At 37.6% G+C, this 27,879-nt stretch overlaps 1 protein-coding gene across 3 annotated transcripts in view; it reads left to right on the forward strand.

Moving 5' to 3' along the window:
- The window catches only part of PRKD1 (protein kinase D1), a 295,550-nt gene that overhangs the window by 245,246 nt on the left and 22,425 nt on the right, over positions 1-27,879 (forward strand). For all 3 annotated transcript variants that reach the window (XM_058540799.1, XM_058540797.1, XM_058540798.1), the window contains 6 exons: positions 564-687; positions 2,280-2,357; positions 3,649-3,928; positions 5,252-5,304; positions 7,403-7,475; positions 9,926-10,032. In XM_058540799.1, the coding sequence (XP_058396782.1) occupies positions 564-687; positions 2,280-2,357; positions 3,649-3,928; positions 5,252-5,304; positions 7,403-7,475; positions 9,926-10,032 (715 nt within the window). The remainder of the gene's footprint in view (positions 1-563; positions 688-2,279; positions 2,358-3,648; positions 3,929-5,251; positions 5,305-7,402; positions 7,476-9,925; positions 10,033-27,879) is intronic.

Below are 27,879 nucleotides of genomic sequence, written 5' to 3' on the forward strand. Positions count from 1 at the left end.
GGAATGGGGAGAAGAAGAGAGGAGGAGATAGAGACAGAAAGGAAAGAGAAAGAAAGAGATGAAGGACTGACATAATTCCATGAGCAATAGTTATTTAAAAGACAGTTTAAACGGCATATTCTAATTTTTATGAAATTCTCCCGAGAGATTCAAATTCATGTTAAATATTATCTATCATCTATAAATGATGAATATTTTGCCTGTAATATGTAATAAGTAAGTAAATAAGCTTTCAGGTGTGATTCTGAATATGTGGCCTCAGTACACTGAGACAGGAATCTACCTGATGTTTACCCGAAAACTGAGCACCATATAGTTCAACCTTAAAACCAAGGTGCTTATTATCCTGCCTCGAGATTTTTAAAGTGTACATATGAAGTGTCTGTCACTCCTCAGAGTAATCCAGATTCTGAACCATGATACTCTGACAATACATTTCACTAAAAATGGGATGTGAATTTCTTTTGACTTTCACTTTGAAATAGCTTAAATAAGGTTTTATGCAAGAAAGGAAGATCTGCATCTAAAAACAATTCTTTCCTATAATATTTTGACTTTTCAAGTCCGTCCACAAGCAACAATATCCCACTCATGAGAGTAGTGCAGTCCGTCAAACACACGAAGAGGAAAAGCAGTGCGGTGATGCAAGAGGGGTGGATGGTCCACTACACCAGCAAGGATACGCTGGTAAGGTCCACGGCAAGCGCTTGTCTCTTGTTTGGCTAGATTTAATTGGAGGAGTTGCTAATACCCTGTGAAGACTGCGGGGTGTCTGAGCTACCAGGAGCAAACCTCAGCGCAGGCGTGGCATAGGATCCGGTGGAGCACAGCGACTGACTCTGGGTGTAGGATGTAGTCAAGCAAGCAATGAGTTAGGAAAAAGCACAGACAGCAATCTCGGGGAAACAAAATCATTTACCTCTATGGCTTGAGATGATCCCCAAACAACTTGAATGTCTGTCATTTTATAGCAGTCGCGAAAACGACAGTGTGGCTTTCAGAATGCTCCTCTGTGATTCAGAATTTTTTTAAAAAACACTGCATTTTAGGGAGAGAAGAACAATGACCACTATCATATACTTCTTAAATCCTTAAAGTGTTCACTTAAAAACTGACCTATTGAGGAAAACAGTAATCCTATACTTTATTAGATAAAAGAAAAGTATTAGATAAAAAACAACACATTTTAATTGTTTAATGTAATCTGAGTTGTTCACTACTCCAGATTTTCCTAATAGTTGATGAATGAGGTTGCGCATGTGTGTAAGAGAGAAAAATTTGATTTACGTTTCAGTTGAACTAATTGACATTTGGTGATAAGCTTCTTTCTCAGTTACTGGTAGTATTTTCCTCATCACCTCCTATCTATAGGCTGTCCATCATTTCTTTAGATAAACGGACACCTGTAACCTAATTGCTGTATCGATAATCTCAGTCTTCTCTGATGGAGAGAGATTTACATGACTCACTGTAGGACTCAATTGAATATCATATAGTTCTTCCTAGACATGGCATAAAATATGTAAAGCATATTTAGTGTATTTTACTGGTGTAAGATTGGTTGTGGAAGGGACCAAGAAAAATGCCGGGGCTTTTTGGTCTAAAAAGATGAAAACACACACACACACACACACACCCTAAAATCATGGAGCATATACCTACAGTGAACAAGGACCTGATCACCAAATCATAGACGTTTCAATCTGTAGTGAGCTTAAGAGAAAGTAGAGTTATTTGATACATTCCCGTGACTTAATGTTAAGTTGATGCTGTGGAGTCAACCTTGCCATCCAACAAAATATTCTTTATAAGTTCTGCTGCAACATTCAGAATTCTTTCATCTCCTAATGGAAGCCAGAATACCTGGCTAGATCAGCATGGCATTCCTTATGTTCTAAAATAATGAGAATATGTAAATATTATATCTCCTACTAAGCTCTTTTATTTTATTACTATCTACAAATTCATTTTATCTCTTCAAGCAGTCAAATAAATTTAAAAATAGTATTTTCTGTTTACTATGCATGCACTAAGTGCTAGGCACTGCGCTGGGGGCTAATACATCATCTGCTTTATCACTCATGACTCTCTGATGTAGACGTGGAAACTTATCACACGTTTGCTAGACAGTCACCTTCTAGAGTCTGAAATTGAGTGTGAGTCTTTCTGGTCCAAAGCCCATGCACTTTCCACCATCAAATCTTATGTCCCCATAAAATGTTTTCATTTGATCAATCTTGGGTATTTTTAAAAGATCCTGAATCTAACTTCTGTTTCAGCGGAAACGGCACTATTGGAGATTGGATAGCAAATGCATTACCCTCTTTCAAAATGACACAGGAAGCAGATACTACAAGGTAAGGGTGGCTCTTGCCTTGATTGGAGTCTCATGCCCCCTCTTGCTTTCTCATGGGCCAGTAGAGTATCAGAAATACAAAATACGTCCAACAGACATGACTGTTTTTGTGCTTGCTCCAAGAGATAGTTTTTCTTCTCTGCAGTTTACAAATTTGGGGGGAATCAGGTTGTGACCCCATGATAGTTATCTGTGCATTTCACATGTCCCTGGGGAGTGCTTCTGGCCCCATGGGATGGTGGGGACAAGGGGAGGAAGCTTAATTGAGTATTTTAGCAGAGATGTGTGATTTAACTAGAAAATTCAAGGTCACAGCAGGTTAGCTAAAAGTAAATTCACAAAATCCACCAGATCCAGCTTTTTTAAAAAAATTTTTTCGTCTATAGCCTTGCAGCACATCATAGGGCATTAGGAAACATTGTATGATTTCTCCATGCTTTGCCAATATTCATAAGGAGCAGTTTCCTCTAGAGAAAAATTTGGCAGCAATTTTCATTCTTTCTCTCTACATGAAATAATATAGATGTCACATAATCTATCACCCAGTAAAACATGGTTCCAAAGAAGTTCATAGGGAAAACAGTATATACTTGCTCCTTCAGAATTAATGCAGGCTCAGGCATAGTTGATATGATTCTCCATGGCCACTTTACACAGCTCTAACAGAAAAAGGAAACCTCAATAATTTTTACATTAAAAATTTGTTTTAAAAGTTATTATATCCTAGTCACTCCATACCTACTGGAAGACAATGTGCTGATTAATCTTTTAATATCAAAATTGTCTTAAAAGCAACTGCTTTTAAAACCAATCTCTGTGCTTTTCCTCACTAAAACTATTCACTTGGCTATATTTTTATATTAACATCTGTCGAATCAAATTATATGGTTCATATTCAGTCCCTTAAAGAATAGTTAAAATTTAAAAACAGCGGCACATACCCAAAATCATTTCAAAAGTGTTGTCTTTCTACCTCAAAATTATAAAAATTATCATTTATATTCTTAGATTTTAATGCAGGTTCAAAACCATTATTCTTATTTATACTTATTCCTGCCACATAAACATAGTAAAAAAGTCACTTGAATTTTTCTGGAAAAAGGAGATGATAAGGTTTCCCCTAGTGAAGTTATTTTTGAAGTTTGTTTAGTAATATTCTGTGTTTTATAAAACCATTTTATATAAATGATGGCTGTTTGTGGTATCATTTCTCACATATCCTTGGCATGAATTTTATTTGAAAGTTTACATATTTCTGATAAACTACATTTAGCACACTCTTTCTTTCACAGGAAATTCCTTTATCAGAAATTTTATCTCTGGAACCAGCAAAACCTTCAGCTTTAATTCCTAATGGGGCCAATCCTCATTGTTTTGAAATCACCACAGCAAATGTAGTGTATTATGTGGGAGAAAATGTGGTCAACGCTTCCAGCCCACCACCAAATAGCAGTGTCCTCACCAGTGGCATTGGTGCGGATGTGGCCAGGTTGTGGGAGATGGCGATCCAGCATGCCCTCATGCCCGTCATTCCCAAGGGCTCGTCCGTGGGTTCAGGAACCAACTCGCACAGTGAGTCTGCTAGTTTTCTAACTGTCTGTAGAACAGAGGAAGAGAGTCTCCTTGGGGACTATTTAGTTTATTGGAGAACATAGGGTCTATAAATAAAAGCTGCGATACATACTAAGATATTTCATTCATTAAATTATCCTATTTTATTGTTTATTTATATTAAAATATGGGGGCTGGCCCGGTAGCACAAGTGGTTAAGTGTGTGTGCTCTGCTGCCGCGGCCCGGGGTTCGCGGGTTCGTATCCCGGGCACGCACCGATGCACTGCTTGTCAAGCCGTGCTGTGGCGGCGTCCCATATAAAGGAGAGGAAGATAGTCATAGATGTTAGCTCAGGGCCAATCTTCCTCAGCAAAAAAAAAAAGAGGAGGATTGGCATCGGATGTTAGCTCAGGGCTGATCTTCCTTCACAAATAAAAAAATAAATAAATAAAAATAAAATATGAATAAATTCACGTAAACCCCATATATTAGGCAATAGCAGAAGCCTAGAGCTATTGATCATAAAGGAAGTGATCTAGTCAGCTTGAGCCTGACCAGGAATGCCAGTCTTGCCGTTTGCGAATCTGAGTTAATGCTTCCTGAAAACCACCTAACATGCGACTCTGCCAGATCCTGGGTGTGCAGAGTACTGGGAAACTCTTGATACTTTTATCCCAGGGAGGAATCTCTGTTCATTAGTAGAATGAGGTAGATTTTACCAAAATGCAGCCAGGATCAAGTATTGAAGGTGAATTTTGAAAAAGGTATTTTAGAGGAATATTTGTATAAAAATGTAATTTTAAGTTTCATGATGGCTGTTAATAATGAAGCCTGTAGAAAAAACGTCTGTTTTTCATATCACGTTGTGTTATCTGATGATCTATCACAACTTTTTAATTAATCTCTACAACCAATGTACATTTTAATAGAATATATATGCCGATATTGGTGCTAAGCACTTAACACGAGGTCTCCATTTTAATGCCTAAATCAAGCCCAACAGGTGGACGTTAATGATTCGCCTGTTTACAGGGGAAGAGATCAGGCCCTAGAGAGATGAAGTTGTCTCAGCTTGTACCAGAGCTACAAAGTGCCAGGCTAGTATTTGAACCCGTCTTTATGACTCCCAACTCTAAACTAACAAAATATTATTTTTCAAAGCCAAGTACAGAGTAAATCTGTAATTGTAAAGGGAAAGGAATATTCTAATAGACATATTCCTAGAAAAATCTAATTGCTATGATTTAAAAACAGCCCAGCAGCTTGATTAGTAAGCATGAGTTGGTTTGTTTTGCTATTACTTATCTTACTTCTTTTGCATATTTTTTAACATGTTTTTCCAGGAGATATTTCTGTGAGTATTTCGGTATCAAATTGCCAGATTCAAGAAAATGTGGTGAGTATGTACCTACTAATATAAAACTTGGTAATGTGTTTCTGTATTGAAAAATAAGAACATCATAAAATACACGTTTATTTCTCTAACATTTTAATTTTTCAGGATTTTATAGAAAATAAAATAGGGTCTACTTGGATATTTTTCTTCCACAAGATTTAGCACCGTTACATTATATGGATTCTTTCAGTGATTTTCTATAATCTATTCTGGAATGTGGAGAGCTAAACACCTATGATTCATCTCAGATGAGCAATTATAAAGCAATGCTTGAATTTTCACACATTTGCCCATCTTGGCACTGGAATTTTAATGGTTGATGTTACACAATACCAAATAAAATAAAATAAATTCTTTGAGTTGCATGAATAGCTTAAACATGTCCTTATTCTCATTCCTTGATTGTTACTGAGGAGCGCTGTCTTAGGACAAGGAGTTGCAAATGTTCTTACAGTCACTTGTACATATCAAGGAGACCTCAGAAAGTTGCATAAGTCAGATTTTATGGGTCCACTTTCTAGCCCCCTAGTCACCTGTGCCGCATAAACTCCATCCTTTCAGCTCAGTTTTTGAAAATTATAGATCGGACGTATTATAAAATAATTTCCACTCTGTCATATGTTTACTTTATTTGTTATACTTTGTCACTATGGCTAGTAGCCCAAAAGTAATAAGGCCTTTCCTGGCTCATCCTGTGACTCAGACCCTTCACTCTATTTTGCCAGCTATGACCAAAAGCAAAAAGTTTAGAGCCTTACTTACACTGATCTGAGTTTATTATTTAATGAATAAATGCTATGAAACTCTATTTATCACTAGTACAGCTTTGCAACCTTTGCTAAATTGACATAAAGTAAACTGAAAACCAAAGAGAATTAGAGAGAATTAGGAAAACCTCATATTGAAGGTTAGATGAAATCTTGTGCTGTCAATCATGAGATAGATTTCTAAAGACCTGCAGGTTCCTACTTGCTCTGGCTTAGCCAGAGAAGACTTTGGGAAATATAATTTATAAGCCTCTTGGAAAATTCTAGATACTTGTGGGATTGTTCCACCCTGTTTGACCACTGTTGTCCACTGAAAATTCTGGGTGGGCCATTGAGCTATCAGAGAAAGATGGAGTAGCTTGGACTCAGAATACTGGAGTGGTATTAATTCTTTCCTTGTCTCCAGACAAGCTTGAACTCACCCTGTGGATACTCTGAAGGGATCCCAGGACGGAGACAACTTGTAGTTGTTTTCTGGGGAGAAGGATAAAGGAAAAGGATAGAGGTGTATAGGATATCCAGAGGGTGGGATTTGATGTAAAAGGACTTCTTCTCTTTTTGAAAAGACAAAGAGTACAGGAGTGGAGAATAGGCAGAAAATTCCATAGGGTATAGTAGGAATACGTAAAGTGAAAAAGTATTGCATTGTGCTCTCGTGAGTGTGGTCATCAAATAACAGACTTTAAAACATAAAGCTTTATTTAGCAATTCTTATTTCATAGAGAAAAGAGTAGACAATTGGAACTTGTTACCTCCAGAAGTGATAAAAACTCCAGAAGAGTGTAGTTACCTCAGAGATGAGAATTTCACAATGGATTGTCATCCTCGCAGTGACTCAGCCCACTCTTCCTTCAGCTGAGATTCATGTGGATGTGGATGATTGATAAAGAAGCAGCATCAGCATTCTAGGCTTAAAGAATGGAGTGGTTGGAATCAGGACTCACACAGACATAAGATTAGGAACCATGATTACTTAACTTGAAATTTCTAAATAGCCATCTCAATAAGCTAATCCCTTTTTGAATACTGACAGTAAATGGCGTTGTATAATTTTACGTCTTTTTTCTCTCTGATGAAACATATTTAATTGAACATTAGAAAACCTCTGCTGCTTAAGAGCAGAGTAGTTTTCAGAACATTACAATATTACATTAATTGAAGAGTGCACTTTGTATAGTACAGTCATATTACAGATTTCACCTAGCATTTACAATTTAATTGTTTAAGATATTTAATAATATTTCTGGTATATTTAATAAAATTAAATAATTCATTAGAACTAATGTTTTGTTTCACTTTATGTTTGTTTTTCACTGAACTTGCACCTACAGGACATCAGCACAGTGTATCAGATTTTTCCTGACGAAGTACTGGGTTCTGGGCAGTTTGGAATTGTTTACGGAGGTAGGTTAGTTCACTAAGTATTTTTATTAATTTAAAATTACTACTTGTGTTTAGAAAAGTAATATTGCCAAGGAAAATAGAAACGACAAGACCTGTGTGTATATGTGTCTGTACGCATGTCTCTCTGTGTTTTACCTTTTTAGAAATTTGTCTTGAGATAGTCACTATTTGGCAAATTGGTCCATTTCTATTTTGAAAGAGAAATTGTTCTACTCCTAAAAAATTTCTTTTGCTTAAATATGGACAAACTCTATACACAATGTTGGTTAAATATTGGTTTATTTAGACAAAATATTGGGAAACAAGGAAGTTGTAATTCATAAACATTCCTTTTCCTTTTAGCATATTTGATCACAGCTCTAAAGAAATCCATTCATGTAACTACACACACAAAAAATTCTAACATCTTTAACATTGTATGTATCTCATTAAAGTTTGCACTTTTTTAATTTTTGAAGTGAAATACTGAATTTTTACCTTTTTCTCATTGTCAAGGTATTGGGTGAATTTATTATTTTAACTTCTGCTGTTTTAGAGTCTACCCAGTTCAATCATATTTTTCAAATCTTTAAGAAACATTTCATATTAATGTTTTACCTGCTTTATAAAATGACATCATAACTCTCAGTTCCTTAATATAATCAGTAACAAATTATCTTTTTTGTGAGGTGAGGGCGCTCTGAAATAATCAGTGTCTCACTCAATATTATTTATGATAGTATAATATGGTGCTTTTTAAAAAAAAATAAGTTCTAGTCTATTTTACAAAGTAATTTTGATTCTTATAAAATGCACAAATGATTTATTTTTGATAGAGAACCGATCAATGAGTCAACAACCTTTGTGCTTTTTGTCAATGCATAACAGTGTAATAGGGAACAGCAAGTACTACACAGAGCATCGCTCTACAGTGTAATAATTGCGTGCAAAAAAAATCATGGTATATAGAGCGTGGTAAATAGACATAACTGCACATAGTGTGGGGGTGAAGCAGGGGTGAGAAGTGAGGTGAGAGAGACCAGCAAGTGCCAGATAATTTGTAACATCCAACACTGAAGGAGCAGGCCTAGGAGGAGGCCTCCACAAGGAAGACTGAAAAGTTAAGACGCAGCATGCATGGGATGAGGCAGATGAGAAGAGTCTCAGGGCCGGCCCGGTGGCTTAGCGGTTAAGTGCACGGGCTCCGCTGCTGGCGGCCCGGGTTCGGATCCCGGGCGTGCACCAGCGCACCGCTTCTCCGGCCATGCTGAGGCCGCGTCCCACATACAGCAACTAGAGGGATGTGCAGCTATGACATACAACTATCTGCTGGGGCTTTGGGGGAAAAAAAATAAATAAATAAAATCTTTAGAAGAGTCTCAGAAGAGCGGTCAAGTACTCGAGTGACAGAGTAGCAGAGACAAAAGAAGCTGTGACCTTGAAGAGAGTAGTTGCACTAAAATGTGTACGTTAGAATAGAGATTGCAGTGAGTCCAAGAGTGAAGAGTGATGTTAAGGAAGTAGAGAACGTGAAAACCAAGACAATTTGCTAGTGAAGGGAAGCAGTCTGAAGGATTCAGAAGGAATAGTGAGAGCGTGATGTACGGGAAGGAATGCTAGTTTACAACAAATGTTGAAATAATGGAATTTCAAGTTAGTTTCTATGTGACAAAAAAAACTTGAGTAATTAGGTGCCTTATTCCCTTTCCTTTTTATTTTCAGAGTCAATTAATGCTACTATAGTCTATTCCTACTACCGTATAGCAGTGTAGAAGAGCTCAAAGGGCCATATAGACTCCCTCAAAGTTTTGTTGTGAGAATTAAATGGGATGGAATGTGTGTAAAGGGCCTATCATGTGACCATAATGATGATAATAGTAGCGATGATGATAACTAACAATTTTTGAGTGTGTATAGTTATCTGGGCACTGTGTGTACTTTACATATCTTATATCATCTAATTCTCACAACCTACCGCTGAAGATGAGGAACCTAAAACTCAGAAAGCTTAAGTGACTTGCTCAAGATCGTGAAGCTAATAAATGACTGAGCTAAGACTTTTATTTTTTCCATTATAGCTTACATTAGTTTATCAGGACTTTAAAATTATACTTTCTTAAGGAGAGCATTTTGCTGGTGGTATGAATATTTTCTTTATTAAGCAACTCAATATCCTGTTTCTAAAACATATACTTTTATGAGAAAATATCAGGCTGTTGCTATGTATAGCTTTGAATGCCTCAATTCTTTGTGTTCTAAATTGTGACTAATTTTATAGTACATGTTTGATGTCAAATAATGGAACTAAGCAATGAAATCTTTATCGATATAAGTCAGTGCTCTTTAGAAATGTTAATTTATTCAGTGAAACATTTTTATAATTCCTATAAGTGTCCTCATAAATTCTGGTGTTCTTTAATATAGATGGTATTTAAAACATTATGCTAATGTTTCCCTTTTTTGTTTTAAAGGAAAGCATCGTAAAACAGGAAGAGATGTAGCTATTAAAATCATTGACAAATTAAGGTTTCCAACAAAACAAGAAAGCCAGCTTAGGAATGAGGTTGCAATTCTACAGGTACGTCTTTGTTTTTCATTTGGGGACTATAAAATACCCCCTCCACTTCTGCAAAACACAGAAAAGTCATCCAAATATCTGTAGCGTAGATACCTAGGAACACTTTAAAATAACTGGCAAGGCAGATCAAGCATCAGAGTACCGCCTGGGTGGTGTCCTTCCTGTGTCTATACAGTAGTTATTCTTTTTGTGTGTGTGTGAGGAACATTAGCCCTGAGCTAACATCCGTTGCCAATCCTCCTCTTTTTGCTGAGGAAGACTGGCCCTGGGCTAACATCCGTGCCCATCTTCCTCTGCTTTATATGGGACACTGCCACAGCATAGCTTGGCAGGCGGTGCGTCGGTCTGCGCCCGGGATCCGAACCTGTGAACCCCATGCCACCAAAGTGGGGTGTGCGAACCTAACCACTACGCCACCGGGCCGGCCCCAGTAGTTGTTTTTTTTAATGTACTTAATTCTGGCTTTTAATATATTATTAATACTCATTAAATGGGTAATGTTTCAGCATTTACTCACAGTGAATGTTCTGAGACCATTTTTTCCTGCATTATAAATGACCTTGCCTTCATAAACATTCCTCCTTTATGCTGGATACTTATATGAATTGAGTATGTAACTCTCAGCCTATCAGGTAAATGAGTAATATATGTCTGAGAATCAGAGCATCTTGACCTTATTAATGTCGTCTTTGTGTCTCACTGTAAACCTTTCATTTAATACTGAAAATGTTACTTAATTCCTCTCATTAGTAAAAGTCCCTTGTTAAAACCAGAAGTTGTTAACAAAAGGTATTATGTGGTATGGGGCCGGCCCCGTGGCTTAGCAGTTAGGTGTGCACGCTCCGCTGCTGGCGGCCCGGGTTCGGATCCCGGGCGCGCACCGACGCGCGCTTCTCCCGCCATGCTGGGGCCGCGTCCCACGTGCAGCAACTAGAAGGATGTGCAGCTATGACGTGCAACTATCTGCTGGGGCTTTGGGGGAAAAAATAAATAAATAAAAAATTATAAAAGGTATTATGTGGTATGTATAATTTTTGTAACCATTAAAACTTTTTCTGAAGACCAAAAGGAAAATTGAGCAATTGTTTGCTAAATGTGGTCCACTTAGCTATCCAGTCTAGACAATTTAGACTATTGATAAATGCCTGTTTTTTATATAACTACCATAATTCTCTACTTGTCACACAAGCAGATCATAATTTCTAATTCCTACTTTTATTGAATTTTTATTTGAACATTGTTAGCAAAATAAAACAGATTGCATTTCTTCATTTATTGTTTCATTTAACTGCTATTTATTGAGTTTCATACAATGAAAAGTTGGAAGAGAGACAATTTCTGCCCTAAGGGAGCTCATGTGTACAGACAACCAAAAATAATGCCTACTGTACATAGAAAAATAACATAGACTTCTCTGGAACTCAGAATTTCTAAAGATGGTGTTTTTGTGCTTTTGGATGACTAATGTAACACAAGGAACTACCACAGCGTTCTCTGCTTTTAGGGGGAAGAAGATGACCACAATCTTAGATGCCAATTCATAGATTCATAGCTTAGCGCTTGCTAATCAGTTACCCCAAAGAAAGATTTTTTTTTAATTCTTAACTTGGCAACATTGAACTGCAAATGACATTTGAAAACTTAGTAAATGATATCTTCCCAAAACTGGCCCCGGCTTTCCCAGTCTCCACCCCGACATGGTGTCCTGAAGACAGACTCCTTTGCAGCGTGCCAACCCCCGGAGTTGGCATATGTACGGAGACATTTATCCTTTTTTACAGGATGTGCGAAGAATTTCACGGTTAACATGGTTTTGTCTTTCTACATTTTATTGCAATTGCAGAGGAGGGTCTAATTTTCTGTGTATAGGCCCTTTAATGGGCTTTCCTGAGCCTGTCAACACATTATCAGCTGCTGACTCTGTAGTGAGGTAGAAAAATAAAATACACCTGAGCATCAACTGATTTCCATCTCCTCTTCTAAAAGATTAGATGCAATCAGCAACTCAGATGCAATAAACATACTTTTGGCAAAATTTTCATTATAATGTGGTTTTCTAAAAAGAGTTTGGTTAAGTTAAAAGTCAAATTCTGCTCCTTGAGCATATGAAGTGGTTGAACAGCTCTCTTATTATGGCCGGAAATTTCAAAATCCTCATCACTTATCACTCATCCCCACTGTCGCCAACCATTCTTCACTTCACTCATCAAGTTCGTCTTTATTGAGTGCATACCATGAGCTAAGCACTGTTCTAGGTCCAATAGATCCAGTGGGGACAAAGACACACAGGTCCTTGCTGTCGTGCGTCTGTAACTTGTTATCACTCAGGTATGCCTTTAATCAGATGTTTGCCGATATTTGCGTGTTGAATTTTCAATCACATAACCTGTACAATGAGTCTTATTGAGATTTGGCTTAATTATATGCAGATACCAGGTTCAGGAGTTCATACTTGATCACAGAGTTGCCAATTGTTTCAAAATTGTTCATCAGAAATAGGAAACTCATCATGTCCCCCAACTAAAAACAAATGGAAAAAATGTTTGAACGCTTTTTACATTGTCAGGTATATCAGCCTCTCAGGAAAGATTATAATTCACTATCCAGAGACAGTGAAGTTCAAACTCACCTCCTTTGAGTCTTTGATCAAATATCACACCAACTATATAAGCACTACTCTCACACCCTAGTTAAAGCCACAGTCCACTCAAACCCTCTCCCCATCCCTACCCCCGTACGCCTCTTGCTCTGATCTATGTTTTCTTTTTTCCATAGCACTTATCACCTTCTAGCCTATTATAGAATTTCATTTATTATATTTGTAGTGGGTTTCTGTCTCCACCCCTAACCCCAGCCCCTTGACTAGAATATACACATCAGGGGGCTGATATCATTGTTTTGTTTACTAATATATCCTAAACACCAGAAATTGTTCCTGGCACACATTAGATGTTCAGCAAATATTTGTTGAATGAATATTTGTTGAATTAAAATTGTACAGACACACCATCCTGTCACATAAGGTGGCATACATAGTCCAACCAGGTAGCAAAAGTCAAGACTGCATTTACTATTAATGGTTAATTAGTTGGTTAGTTAAGAAGGATTATATGTGGTATGTTCTTTGAAAGCCCTCATTGCCTTATTTTATATTTCTTATCAAAAGAAAGTACTCACCTTTTTGGACCTGAAAAGACAAAGTGGTAATGGGGGTAGGGAGTGGGGGTTGGAATCCTGACTCACTATCTGGTATGTTCAGAAAAAGTACCATGATTGAGGTCAATTGAATAGTGGGGAAGATTTTCTTTTACTAATCTTGAGAAACAGAATTCTGTCCCTCTGGATGGAAAAGTAATACCTACAGAAGCATTTGATATCCTCTGCCTTGTGGTCCCCAGCTTATGAAAGCTGGTGTCACAGTTTATGGTTGTACCTGGAGTCTGACAGGTCTTGCCCCATCTCCTTCCTCCTTCTGATGAGCATGTGGGCTGAAGTGGCTGATGGGAGAAAATTCTCCTCATGCAGTTCTGTTAGTCCTCTGGTCAAATATTGATTTGTTTCTGTTTTTGTAAAAAAGCACCTTAACTTATAGAAGACTTCAAAGTTGTGTAAATATGGAATGAGTGAAAAAGTGGAATTCTCCTTTCTTTTTCCATTTCATCTTCTTTATGTAACCTAGGTAAAAGCTTTCCAAGGTCTGATTCAGTCATTAGAAAACTAAGCTCTGTGGATATTTTTGAATAGATGAAAAATTAAGGCAAGTGTGAATCTTATGGCATAGTTATCTCTTATTTATATCCTTTAGAATACCTCTGTTTTCATTATCTCTAAATACTTCATTATTATTATCATTATGTTTCAGAAGAATGTTAATTAATGTAGATTTTAAACATATTTCATAAAATTCCCAAGGGATTCTATTTATAATATTTTAAAAGTTGTATCTTGATTTAAAAAAACATGATAAATTTAAAATTATTGTTTTTTTCCATTCATGTCAACAAAATAAGAATAAAAAGATAGTTGTTTTATGATTATTAGAGATATCACAGAAAACTGACCTCTATAAGGGGATGCAACTATGTCTTAGAAAAGTTAGAAACTTAAAATCTAAAGTAAGTAATATTGGTATGACATATTTAATATAATTTAATTTATCTACACAGGCTTGTTCAGTCAAAATTAATTTTTATTTTCTAACATTACAATATCAAAGTGCATAAAAAGCTTTAGGATAATACTTATTATGCATATAATTCTAATTGATTTACTCTTATTTTCTGTCTCTTAACCACTTTTATTTATCTAAGGAACAATACTAGAGTTTCTGTTTATGATACAATGTGTGAAAGCATTTTGGAATTATAAAACTAAATATAGAATACAGAATATAGAAAAAAATACACAAGAATTTTACAGGCCATAAATTAAATGTATCCCCTTGCACTTAGCTGGTAAAATTACCCCTGTCGTTCTGGTTTCTCTGTTGTGAGGCACCCCTCTTCCCATTCAGTCTGTCTTAACTTAACAACAAAACAACAGCAGCAACAAAATGTGATCTTGACTTGTCTAGGCTGCCTCTCGGCCGCGGCCCCATCTCTTCCTTTTATGCTGCTGCCCTTGAGGTTTCTTCTCTGTTCTTCTTTTGATTCTTGCTCGTAAATTCCCTGCCTTCTCATCCTTGGTTTCCACACCTTTCTCAAAAAAAAGGCAAGGCCCTTTTTTGCCATCCCCTTGTTTTCTACTTCTGCCCAACTATCACCCTTTGGCTCATTTTTAGTCTTTATCCCACTTGACTAATCTCAGTCCTTCAACAGTGTAGATCACTTACTCCATTTTAAATCTCTTTCCTCGCTTCACCCCTGCGCTTCTCAGATCCTATTTCTCCTTCCCTGCTAGCTCCTCACTGTCTTCTTGAACTTCTCCTTCCCTTCGTCTAAATGGTTTGTGCTGATTTGGAACACAGTCCCAGAGTGAGGTCGTCCACTTGAAGAATCATCTGTCATCTCTTCCAGATCTTTCCTTAATTTGTCTCTGGAGCTCGGTTCTTTCCTGGGCCCTTCAGTCCCACATTTCTGACCTTAGAACATCTCCACTTTGCTGGGCCAGCCTTACCCCAAACCAGCCAGCCTAAAACCAAACCTTTAATCCTAATGTCTTTCCCTGCAAGATACTCCCTCCCTAACTTTGTCTATTTTGCTATCATTCTTCCAGTTTCTAAAGCAAGAACCATTTTCCTTCAATTAATGAAAGTATTAAGTCGTTCAACAGTAGCTGTGAAGCACTTCCTTCCTTTATACTAAGCAATTTACTGGGCCTCTGGGCCATATAAGAACGAATGAAACCTTTTAAGATGTTATCATCTATTTGGTCAGTCAGGTACAAGTAGCTACAAGTCAGGAGATCTGTGGAAGCATAATGAAAGATGTCATGGATTATGACTGAGGCCATGGCATTGGAATCAGGGAGAGCTTCAAAGAGAAATATAGCATTGGTGAAATCTTGAAAGACTCATAGGTTTTTGATAACCAAAGAAATGTTAGAAAGGGTTATTAGGCTGAGGGGCCATCTTAGTAAAATAAATATTATATGAAAAATGAGTAGAAAACTTTAGATCATTCTAGAAGAGTGGCTCTCAAACATTTTCCTCGTGTGTCCCTGAAAAGAATTCTAAACTTTGTACTACTTGGGTATTTTTAAGTTAACAGCTAGAACTCTTTTGTTAGAAGTTTAAAGAGTTTTAATTTTGTACTGCATAGAAAATATAGATATTTGAAAATAAAGCTGTTATATCACTCCTTTAAATATATGTATTTAGAATCTAAATATCATAGACATTTGATTCTTTTTCAGTCATTTAAAAAAATACATGAATAGGCACTTCTTTAACAATAGTATATTTTACAATATTCCTTGTTTTCTTTGAATATATTACATTTTCCCCACAGAATTGTATTCCCATGTAATGTGTTTTTATACTTGAAAGTCTTTTATTGGTCCCTTTTAATAATTGTTTACCATAAAAATAAGTATATATTTTAAAATTTCTTGATTACAACACTTTAAATGTTTAAAGCATTCTCCTGGATTAAGTTATCATTACAATTATTATTAGTAAAAACTTTTTCCAGCAAGATAAATAGGCTGTAAATTTTGATCTATGCTTATTAAACACAAAAAATAAAATGTTACTGAAAATACATTATTTAATGAGATTGATTTTTTAATTTAGTTCGTAAATTGGTGGATGAATATTGCTTATTGTTCGAATTAGAGTTCAGCAACAATTTTATTCCTTTTTTTAAACTGTAGGAGCCAAGTTGTAAGCCAAAAAAAGAAAAACAAAAACTGGTTTATCTTCAGAAATTCATTTTAATCCTCTCTGTTAATAAATCCATTAAATCCTTCTCTAATTTTGGTAAAAGCATGAATTAGAAGCTAAGTTGCAAAAGAACAGATTTCCAAGTTACTAGGGTCATTCACTTCATAGCAACACAGTATTTCAAATTTTCCCTGTATTTTTCTCCCAGAGGACTTTCCTCCCCATGGCAAGGCACCCTACTAATATTTGGAATGTGTGAGAAGCATACCTTTCTTTTGGAAGGTGGGAGAAAAATTATTGTGAAAGGGAACTTGGGGATGGAGAACTTGAAGACTGCCGGGATAGTCTTAGACAGATCTGTATTAGAAGGCTATGGGTGGACTATTATGATTCATTCAAAGTATAATTATTGAGTGTCCACCATGTTCCAGACAGTAGGGATCCAGATTGTAAACAAAACAAATTTTCTTAAAAATCTCTGCTCACATATCTCTTAAAAATCTTTCTGTCCCCAAAGATTATGCCGTCCTTAGTTAGGAGACTGGTGTGGTGGGACAGAGTGTGCAGGAAATGACTTTCACCAGGAAATGGCTTTCGTATGAGTTCATGGAGAACCATAGATATTGTGCCAAGTCAATTGGATTTTGTTATGCTTGACCAATTGTGAATTATTGAAATGTTTTGAAAAAGAAATTATTATGATCAAATGAGTATTTGGGGATGACATATTATAGAGAAGAAAGTGTAAAGGCAAGAAAACTTTGTTAGGGGCTATTTTCAGCAGGTAGTGACAGTCAAAATGCCCCCGTTCCTCTGTTTTTCTTTCTACAGAGTCACCTTGGCTTCAGCCTTAGCATTTCCATTGCTGCCAGCCTAGACCAGGCTTTTAAATTCATGTCTTGGTTACTGCAACAGATGGTATTCCTGATAGCTGAGTCCTCCCCCTTCTCCCCCTACGTTATCATCTTCCCGGCCCACCCTTTTCCCTGGTCCATCCTGCATACCACAACTCGATGAGTCTTTGGTGGGTTTCCATCCTATCCCTCCCTGGTTTAGTAGTTTTCTCTTTCCTATGTCATCAAATCTATCTACTTTTCCTGGCTTTTAGCACCATAAGTGATCTCACTGGACCCTGTGTCTCCTATTCAACTGAGTCTTTCATTTCTCTTCAAGTCATTGTCCTTGTCATACTTTTCATCTCTGGCCATTGCTCAGCTCTTAACTCCAAGCCCAGATTCCCATTCTGATTTGCTTGGCTCATCCATGTTTGATTGATCTTCGAGATCCACCAATTTTCCCTGACTGTCCTGTGCTGCTTTCCATATCTCCTGTGTATTTATGATTTCTAGTCTTAATATAAAGTAGTACTTTAACATTTATCATCTACTTCTTGTGTAATAGATTATAAGCAATTTGAAGGTCTCAGCAATGCCTTATTTTTTTCAGCTTCTACAATGCCTACCACAGTAGTAAAGACAGTACAGGTAATTGATTAACATTTGACAAAATTGTCTTAAATCACATACTGTTTTCCCTTAAATTCTTTCTCAGGGCCTTTGTTATAATACCTTTCGTATAAAAAAAATCATTGAATTTTAGGCTTTAATTAGAAAATTATGGTATTTGATGAGGAGAAAGAATTTGTAGAATAGCTACTCATTGTTCCAGATGTTACAGGCTGTTTCAAAAGCTGAGCCCCAAGGGAAAGAATTAGGCATTGGATGCAAAGGAAATCAGAGAACATGTCAGAGTGATACTTTTAAAGACAGTGGAACTCCAAGATCAAGAGGGGGTTTGGTAACACAGAACAACACTGTGGTGAGACATGGGCTTAAAAATAGAATAAACTGGAGGGAAGAAGTCTGGCCAGTCAGGAAGATAAGGAATCCAAATCATCAAGGGCACTTGTCCAGATGGATGTCATAACAGGTATAGGGGACACTATGGTGAGAAAACTGACAACAGGCAGCATTCAGAAATCCAGACAACATGCCTTGATGGGTCATGAGATCATGGTGAGGAGGCTTAAGCAGCATGGCCCCTGAAGCATACTAGTTAGAACAGGCAGGACCCCGGTCCTAAATGGATTTGAGTCCAAGGAAAGAATTAAGGCAGTGTATAACACAGTGTTTCAGGAGCGTAAGTTCTGGAGTTAGACTGCCTGGATTCAAGTATCAGATTTGTATATAAGAGTTCCTAAGAGCTCGAATAAGTTACTTAAGCTCTCTCAGCCTCAGTTTCCTTATCTAGAAAACCTCATAGAGATGTTATGAGAATCGAATGTGATAATTTTGTGTACTCTTAGCAGTGCCTGGCATGTAGTAAAGGTTCCATACTTATTAGATGTTACTAGTGTTGCCACCACTGGGTTGTAAGTCTAGCTTCTAGGAACAGGTTCAAATAACTGATGTTGAATTCCTTAAATAGAGAACCTAGAGACACATAATTTCATCGTAACAAAGATGGTTGACTCAAAGCTTCAGCTAGGGCTGAACGTGCCTTAGCATGTGCATGGGCCCTGGTAGGCACTCAGGAGCTGTTTGTTGAACAAATGACGTAGCCACAACTGAGGGAACCAAGGGGATACAGAATTGCAGCACAGGCCAATAAGACAATAGAGTACTCCTTACCTTCATTCCTTTTTGTTTAAAAAACATGGTAATTTGTCTTCATGGAGCAAGATTAGATTTATATATCTTGTAAATACATGGCTTTGCTCTCTTAGTCTAAAAAGAGGCTCAGGAGTAGGTGGAGAAGAGATATCAGGATAGAAAACCAGAGAATAACGTTGCTAAGTGTGGGTGGGAAAATGAAAATTTTTGCAAATAGGTGATTTTTTTTAACTCATGAAGGAATCAATTTTTCTTTCTCTAGAGAAAAATATGCAAAATTTGAGTGCTGTCTCTTTTAGTGTGTAGTGAGAGGTTAGTTTATACTTCTGTTGTTCCATCTAATATGTTTATTATATATCTTCAAATATTTCTATTTTCATCGCACGAAGAATTTTCATGAGATTGTTGCTTAAAGACAAGACATGTTTTGCAGCTCTGAGGTAATCTTGTTATCTTCTGAATGTTCCAAAAAATAAAGCCCATGGATTATGTGTATACATGTATAAAATACAGGAAAAAAGAAAACGGAGATCTATTATAAGAAAAAGAAAGTGAACTTAGAAAATTTTCCGAATAGATACTGTGTTTGATAAGTTAGTCATAGTGAAATTAGTGTCAAAAAGCCAGGTTCCAAGTCAAAATTTTTCCGTTTTTTGGTAAATCTCTTTTAACCTTGATTTCCTTACTATGGATTAGAATTTGTCTGACTTGATATGCTTGCTTCACAGGAATGTTTTGGGGAGACTAAATTAAATAATATACAAAGTGTTTTTTAAATCAATGTTTCCCAGTATACTTTTGGAAAAACACTAATCTTTTGAGTCCTTCGTGGAAGGAGTTGGAGGTTAAGATGTCCTCTTTAAGAGAATTTAGAAAATATTGTGTCCTCTATCCAGGTCATCCATGTCTTGGAAATGAACATGGTCTTTTATTTATTAAAGATTCTGAGAAGCTCCATAATTAAGAACTTGTTTAATTTTGAGAATATGCCAGTTAAACACATTTTGCCACAGAACCCTTACACAAATGTAAGATATCACTATTTGACCTTTTTGCACATAACATTCTGTCTTCTAGCCCTGTCCAGTAGACCCTATATACTCACTCCAGGTCCTATCATCTAGTACGTATATAAGACATCAGAAGGATTATGTGTCTACACAGATTTTTGAACACTGTAATAGTATGTTATGCTTTCTGGAATGCTGACATCTAAATATAGACATTGGGCTGCAGTGATAAGATTTGTTAAAAATTGCACTTTAAATTAACACCAGGACGAGATTGGATTTATGTGTTCCTGTTTCCAGCCAGGTAGATTAAAAGGAAATAAAACAGTGTTCCAGATGTGTCTCTATTGCTGTGCATTTGATAGCAAATAAAAAAAATCCATATATTTGATCTGTTTCAACTTTTATGTACAAAAAAAAACACATGTTGATGTACAAATTCCAATTGCCTTATTTTAACAAGCCATACTTTTAATTCTTGCCTTTCTCCTAAACACAAACTGAGTGATGGCTGGAGGGAAGGGGGTCAAACTTTATAGGTGGAATGTTTACTAATATTGATTTTTTTTAAAGGTATTAGTCAGTTATTAATTTTCTGTCTTTGAAGACTTTGTTGCTGGTTCTCAAATATTATACCCTTTTTCCTAAATTCAGCTTGAAACTCTGACCTTGACTGGGGGTTATGGAGATCAGTACTGGGGTGCATACAAGATCCTTGCTGTGTGAGGGTCTTTCCCAAGTTCTCTTGAGAGAAATCATTCCCCCTGCCCCCAAAATTACAGCATCAACTTCAGCCATATACACACATCGATGCCAGTGAAACCACACTGCAAGAGTCCAGATGATGGGCTTAGGACGTCTAGATTTTGTTTTTAAAATTTCCCATTCATACCTCTGATCTGAAGGATTCCTGGTGATAAGTAGAGAATATCACATATTCGTGTATGATTTCTATCTGGTGAAAAATCAAGAAAGGCTAGAAACAACATGAGAGATGATGAGAGGGTTTTTTAAGTGTTGTTTTCTGCATACTCCTTCTCGCCCTCTGCATTTAGCTTCTTCTCCTTCTGTAAGGAAAGGAGAGGACTCAGTATATTTATTGTATGTCTGTAGCAACCCTGGAATCTAAAGCTAGATTGAAGCATTTCCAGAATTGGTGAAGTGCAGAATGACCTAGAGGTGTGTACATAATTGTGAGAGGTGTGTTATGGATATACATGAATACAGAAGTTATACATTTGTTGTCACACATCACTTGATTTTTCTGCTATGCAAATACCGAATTGGTCCTTTAAAAAAAATTTCTTGGGTCAGTGTTACTTAATAGAATACCCAGGACTTATAGCAAATTTAAGATGAGAAAAGTGTAATGGTAAATTGTGCATTGCAAGCTAACCACCTAAAAGTTGACTACCTTTCTTGATATCCAGGCACAACATATGCATTGTTGTTAGCAGTTAATGAAGATGCTTCAACTTATTATTTCTCCCACAAAATTTTGAACTATATTAAACCAAGGTCAACCTGTGCTAATTTTTGCCACAACAAAAGTAACATCACACTCCAGTTCTGATGGATGGTATGAGCAAACAGTTCTTACCAGGAATGATCTGAACATTTCTGAGTTCCTAGACTCAAATGGTCTAGATTTGATTGTGGCCCCATTGATCTAAATATCAGCCAGTGATACCTGTCCACAGGAGGGTGGATTGTTATATCTGGTTTTGTTGTTGAAGTAATATTGTGTGTGTTTATTCCTCTGATGGTATATGTTAGTTCTGTTTTGTTCTAGGTTCATATCCATGTGTGTTTCTAAAATTTTATAGATGAAATTTCCTCAAAAAATGCTACCTCCTAAAAGATAACTAATGAAGTATGAGCCTATTTAAATTGTAGCCTTTTTGCCAACTGAACATGAAATGTGAACACATTCAACATGCTGCAACCCAGCGATCTCCATCCTCTCTCTGGGTCAGGAGGGCTCTCATGTGTTGCAATACACAGCTTCACCTGGTTGACCTGAGTCGAAGCCCCTCTGCCAGCATTGAAGTTCAAAAACACAGCAAGGGGAAAGATGGGGGAGGACAAACTAGAAGGTGTGAGTTTGTAGCAGTTCATACTTAACCTACTGTAGCCTCTGTTAGGTGAGAGGCAAAAGGAAATTTTCTTTTCTGCCACTTAGTGTAAACTTTCAGTTATTAAACTAAAGAGGGAAGTGTCACCCACATCTTTTAAAAATCACTGACAATCTGGCCAATAACAATAACAACTTTTACTGTGTTCTAGGCAGGATTCCAAGTATTTTGTATCCATTAAATATTAAGTCCTAGTTATGTTTCCAGATTAGACACATTTTATTATCCCATTTTGCATATGAAGAAGCGGAAGGCAGGCGCTGGGACCTGGCGGAGCTGGAAGTCAGGCTCAGCCAGTGTCTGCAGAGACTGCTCCTGAAATATGCCCCAGGCCTCAAGGCTGTCCTTGTCCCCGTTCCTGTCCTGGGCTAAATCAGGAACGGAGAAGGAGAGGGGAGTTGGAAGGCCTCTTCTAACTAAGGGGCTAAAGTACAGTGATCATTACCATCTGAACAGGCCATCTTCAGTGCTTATTTCTCATCCTCAGGACAATAATGAAATCATAGGAAATTAGGTTGTCACAGTTCACGTAAGGGAGGGTTGGCACGGAGGGGAAGGGGTAATTTAAAAGGAATATCCTGACTGTGACCTTTAGCTGCTGCTGCTGCCTTGCTTATCTCTTGCTGATGACTGTGTCCTAGGGGCCTTCGAGAACGTGCTGAAGCTAGGAGTATCTCCTTAGTAACAGTTAGCTATAAAATAAATGTAAATGACCTAGACTGTAGGAAAATTATGTGTTTCTTCCTATTACATAAGCTGAAATATTTACAAAAGCAGTGGCCAAAACTTGCGTATTTTGAAAGAGTGGTACCTGGAAACCACCGAGACGTCTTTGTTATAACCTTGGAACTTGAGAAAATCATTTTGCAACTCATACCAATGGTGGCATCTCTGATATTCACATCCATATAATTGGTATTTATCATAAAATCATTGCTTATGATCATACTAGTCATCATCAGAATCCTGAGTTTGCTTACCAGCAGATTCAAGTGAACTCACAGTGAAAGAGTCATGGACTGCATTTTTTTCTGAAGAGGGGATATATCATGTTTAACGCAAAATGTACTGTCATTAAATATGTCAGACATGTATTAGCATCTCTTCAACAGAATCATTTAAATCTTAAAGAATATTATTCATGTACTGAAAAGTAAGGAGATAAAGGGATTCTTCATTTTTCAGTTAAGTTTACAAACTTGTGTTGGGCATTTAACATGTACCAGGCACTAGGCTTACATTGACTGGGAATATAATTGATATAATATAGGCCTTAAAGAGCTTGTAGTCTTGCAGGTTCGCCGGTAAGACATATAGGTTCACCAGTAGCTAAATACAATACGTTAACTGTTATGAAAGAGGATTGTACCAAAGACTATGAGAATAGAGAGACGTCTAAGTCAGACTGCGGGAGTCAATGAAATGGCCTGGTTCAGGCTGAGACAACAGTATGTATGAATCCATAGAAAGGGAAGAGAGAGCGCGGCTTGTTCTGAAGATAGTTCAGTCTGGCTAGAGAGAAGGGCAGATATGTGGGAGAAGAAGAGAAGAGCTGGAGACATATTTGGGGGGTGAGGGAAAGGAGCTGATAGTGAAGGGCCCCATGTGCCTTGCTAAAGGGATACCCCCACTCTGAAGCTGGTGGAGATTCCTTATGGACTTGAAGCAAGATAGTGTGATCAGAAACACCTTTGAGAAGGTCACAGTGACAGCCCTTTAAGAAGGTTTGGAGGAGAACGAGACTTAAGACGAGGAGATCAGTTGGGAGGCTGTGGCAAATCCCTGGGAAAGAGATAAGGCTCAAACCAAGGCAATAACGGTGAGGATGAACGTGAGGCGTCAGTGTGAGAGAAATGAAGAGGGTGGACTCTTAGATTTAGACACCAATTAGTTGTTGGAAGTGAGGGGAAGTAACTATTTAGGATGACTCTCAGGTTTCTGACCTAGGTGGCTGGCCGTTTACCAAGAGAGGAAACACTAAAAGAGTAAGTTTGGATGGAAAGATATTGATTCCATTGTTGGACATGTTTCCTTTAAATGACCTTTCCTTTCCAAAAGACAGTTGGATTCTGGAATTTAGGAGAGAGAGCTGAGCTTACCATATCAGTTTGGGTGTTATCTTTAACAAGACTTTTTATAATCATCTGATCTCTACACGATGACATTTTTAGCATCTATCAGGGAATTACAGCTATTTCTCCTTCATAAGGCATTGGTTGATTGTGATTTCTAAGACCATTAAATGAAGCATAAATTGTAAGCGATTGTGATTAGAAAATGGGTAAGATGGTGTGCTCTTCTCTCAACCCTGGCAAACTGGCAGGAATGAGAATCAACAAAGCCCCATTACCATAATACTATACCTCTGAGAAAGGCACCTCACTCCCCCCCCACACACACACACCACTGTGCAATGGAATATTCTTCCTTCTGCTCTGTGTGCCATTTAGAATTCAGATCCTGGATTCATCTCTTTTAAGTTTATTTCTTTCTCTTTCAGTATGAGCTAAATCATTCAGTCGTTTGATAGAAAAGTAGTCAGAAGTTTTCATATTAAGGCTGAGTTGCTCCTAAATAACCTGTTGAAAAGATATGTTGATTCTAATTTTCCTATTTTCCACGTCTCCTGTGTTTGAGTATAATAATCTTAAAGGTAGAAGAGAGAAGGGGAAGATATGACAACATTTTCTTATCACAGCTAAATATGTGGAATGAATTCTCAACTCCAAGCTTACAATATAGCAAAACTGTTAGTATTAAAGAGTATAAGTACAAATGAAGTGTTTAATATGAATCCAAGAAAAATAACATAAAATCGAATGTATGCATAAACTAAAAATTTAAATTAGTTCAATCTTTATTTCTTTTTTTTAATAAAATATTGTTACTTTAATAAAAGCCTTTGCTTTGGGTGACTAGTTTCCATTGATTACATAAGAATTCTTTAGGCAACTTGAGTCAGGAACACTTCTGTCTCGATCTCCAAATGACATTTCCTCCCAGACTTTGAAACAACTTATTCACCCCATGGATATGTCATCAATCTGTTATGTGTGAATGGACACTATTCTTTCCTGTACTTTACCAAATGTTTCATTTCCTGAAAATTAAATTACTTAAATGCAACAAACAGATGGCCAGAGAGTCCTGTAGTAGCTTATTCTGCCATGAAATTTATTATCCGAATTCCTGAGGTAGGCCTGATAAGTTGGCAAAAATTCTTTCAGAATACTACCATGCCATAGCTCATGTTGCAGTCGTCAAGCCATTTTTAAATTAATTCTGTTATGTTAGACATTGGGAGGAAAATGTTGACAAGCTATTCCATATTTTATATAAAAAATCAAAATTGTGGGGGCCAGCCTGGTGGGCATAGTGGTTAAGTTCGCATGCTCCACTTCGGCGGCCCGGGGTTTGCGGGTTTGGACCCCGGGCACGGACCTACGCACCGCTCATCAAGCCATGCTGTGGTGGCATCCTGCATACAAAATAGGGGAAGAAATAGAGTCCAAAATCCTCCCATACTTTTGGCCTAGAACATCCTGGGAATACACCAATTAGATAAAAACATATTAAAGTCCTACCCTCTGCATAGAGGCCCCTCAAGTCATGTTGTAGAGTAGGGAAAAGGAAAAAGGAATATATTGAGTGAAGGACTGTAGTACCTCTAAGAACTCACATCCTTGAAGGAATACAGGTAGAGGTACATGAGGGCTGACATTGCATATATATTCAGATAGTTTAGGTAGGAAGGCTTCCTGGTCATCTGCTGACTCCCTCTTCTCCCCTAGCCTTCACAGCCTAAGACAAGGTCAGCAGAAGCAGCAGGCTGACCTGCTACAGCATCACTCTGTCTTTCCCTGCCCTCCCTGGGCCCCTGAGGTTGCTCTCCCATAACCTTAATCTCCTTCACACTCTAGTTTTTCCTCTGTCTACACACAGGACTCCCCCTTGCCTGACTGCCTGCCTCTATTGGTCTGCTGCTTTCCTCTTCATTGTTCCTACTCCCCACCCAGACAACAAGGCCTTGGCAATTTAAGGAAGCCAAACTCCCCAGAACACTGCTTAAGTGCTTAAAGTTAGAGTAAATAGAAAAAAGAATCAGTTAAGAAGATACTCAAAAGAGGAAGGCACACTTAGCGTACCTGATAGTGGACTCGTCCCAGGAGAATCACAACTCAGGTAGGGCTCTCATGTCATCCTTAAAGCTTCTGCTATGATCATTGATTTAAAAGAGGACAGCTGAGACACCTGGACACCCGGAGGCTGGTGGTCTGCCCAGCTGGTGTAGCTCCTCTATCAGAGAAAGGGATATAAGGAGAAAGAAATGAGACAGCCTGGGCGCAGGTCCTGGTATGAACCATGCTCTCACTGGTGTTCCCTACTGCATGTCAAACAGATATATGCAGTCATTAATCAGAGTCTTTCCCCTGAGGAGGTGGTGCTTCCACAATGATCAAAGCCAACTAGCTATCTGGCCTTATTTGTAGGAGGTCAGGACAGATAAAGTAAGAATAGTTGAGAGTGTTAACTTTGTAAATCCCACCATCTTTCCATGTGCTTCAGCTGTGACCAGGAGAGAATAACTCTGGAGGCCTAGTCCATATGAAGTAGCCAGATCTGACCAGTTAACAGCGTGACAGTTTCAAGAACAATGACTCCAGCCCTTTAGAGGTGAAAGGCTGTTGGGTAGATATGCAGGCATCTGCGGGAACCACATTCAGAAACTTGCTATTGCATGACCGCTTTATGCTGCATGATTGGACACCAAGGCATCAGAATCAAAAAGACCCATCAGATGTCTGAGGCAGAGACTGAAATTGCCCCGGTAGCGGAAGGGCAGCCTGACAGACAGGTTATCATCGTGGGAGCTTCTGCCAACCAGAGCATGGCTCCATATCCAGTTGTTGCCAGGCTTTCTCTGCCAATGGGTAGCGTGGAGGACGACGAACATAGATTCACCCACAACCCCTTCTGCTGCTCACCACCCAGCAGCCATCTGTGAGGGTCTGAAGAGTGAGCCATTTCAGGTTTCAGGTAGTTTGTGAAAATTTCATTTTACATACAATTTTATCCCTCACTGAGATTTTGTTTTTCTAAAATAAAGCACTTATTTTTTTTCTCTGTTGAGCTGTTAGCATTTTTAAGTTAGTCCCTATTTTTTTCTTTAGGTAGTTTTGTTCATCATGATTTTTTTTCCTATTTCTCATTGAAATATAAGTGGAATATATAATAGTTTTTTAATGTTAGGATTTTTTGTTGTTTTGCACAGAAAAAAAAAAATAAAGGTCAAATAATCAAAGGCTTCTGTTAACCCCAGACCAACATTCAGACTTAAGCGTTATTACAAGGGCCCATCTAATGTTAAGAGTAATTTTACTTGACATGTGTGACAATTAACATGTTGAGGTAAATGGAGCCTATCATTATTAGCCATTACTTTATCGTGGAAATATTTGTTGAGTGCTTGAGAGCCACATAGGACTTCCATGTAGCATGGTGTCCTGACAAGCAGGGACTCAATAATAATTTTTTTTTTTTGCTGTTTTCATGGCGATCTTCACTCTGTATAAGAGCTTCCGTAGCAAACTACTGTGGCCTCCAGTAGCAGAGCAGTTTTAGAAAGTTTTGACTAATGTGCTTCATCAATGCAGTCAGAAGCACACGTACAAATTTCATCTTTTCTGCATGAAATTTCTACAAAGTGTGTAGAGATGGCCTGGTATGCTTATTTAGGACAGTATGCTTAATATTGGAGATGATCCTAA

This window comes from Diceros bicornis, chromosome 5 (assembly GCF_020826845.1).
Source record: "Diceros bicornis minor isolate mBicDic1 chromosome 5, mDicBic1.mat.cur, whole genome shotgun sequence".
Lineage (NCBI taxonomy): Eukaryota > Metazoa > Chordata > Mammalia > Perissodactyla > Rhinocerotidae > Diceros > Diceros bicornis.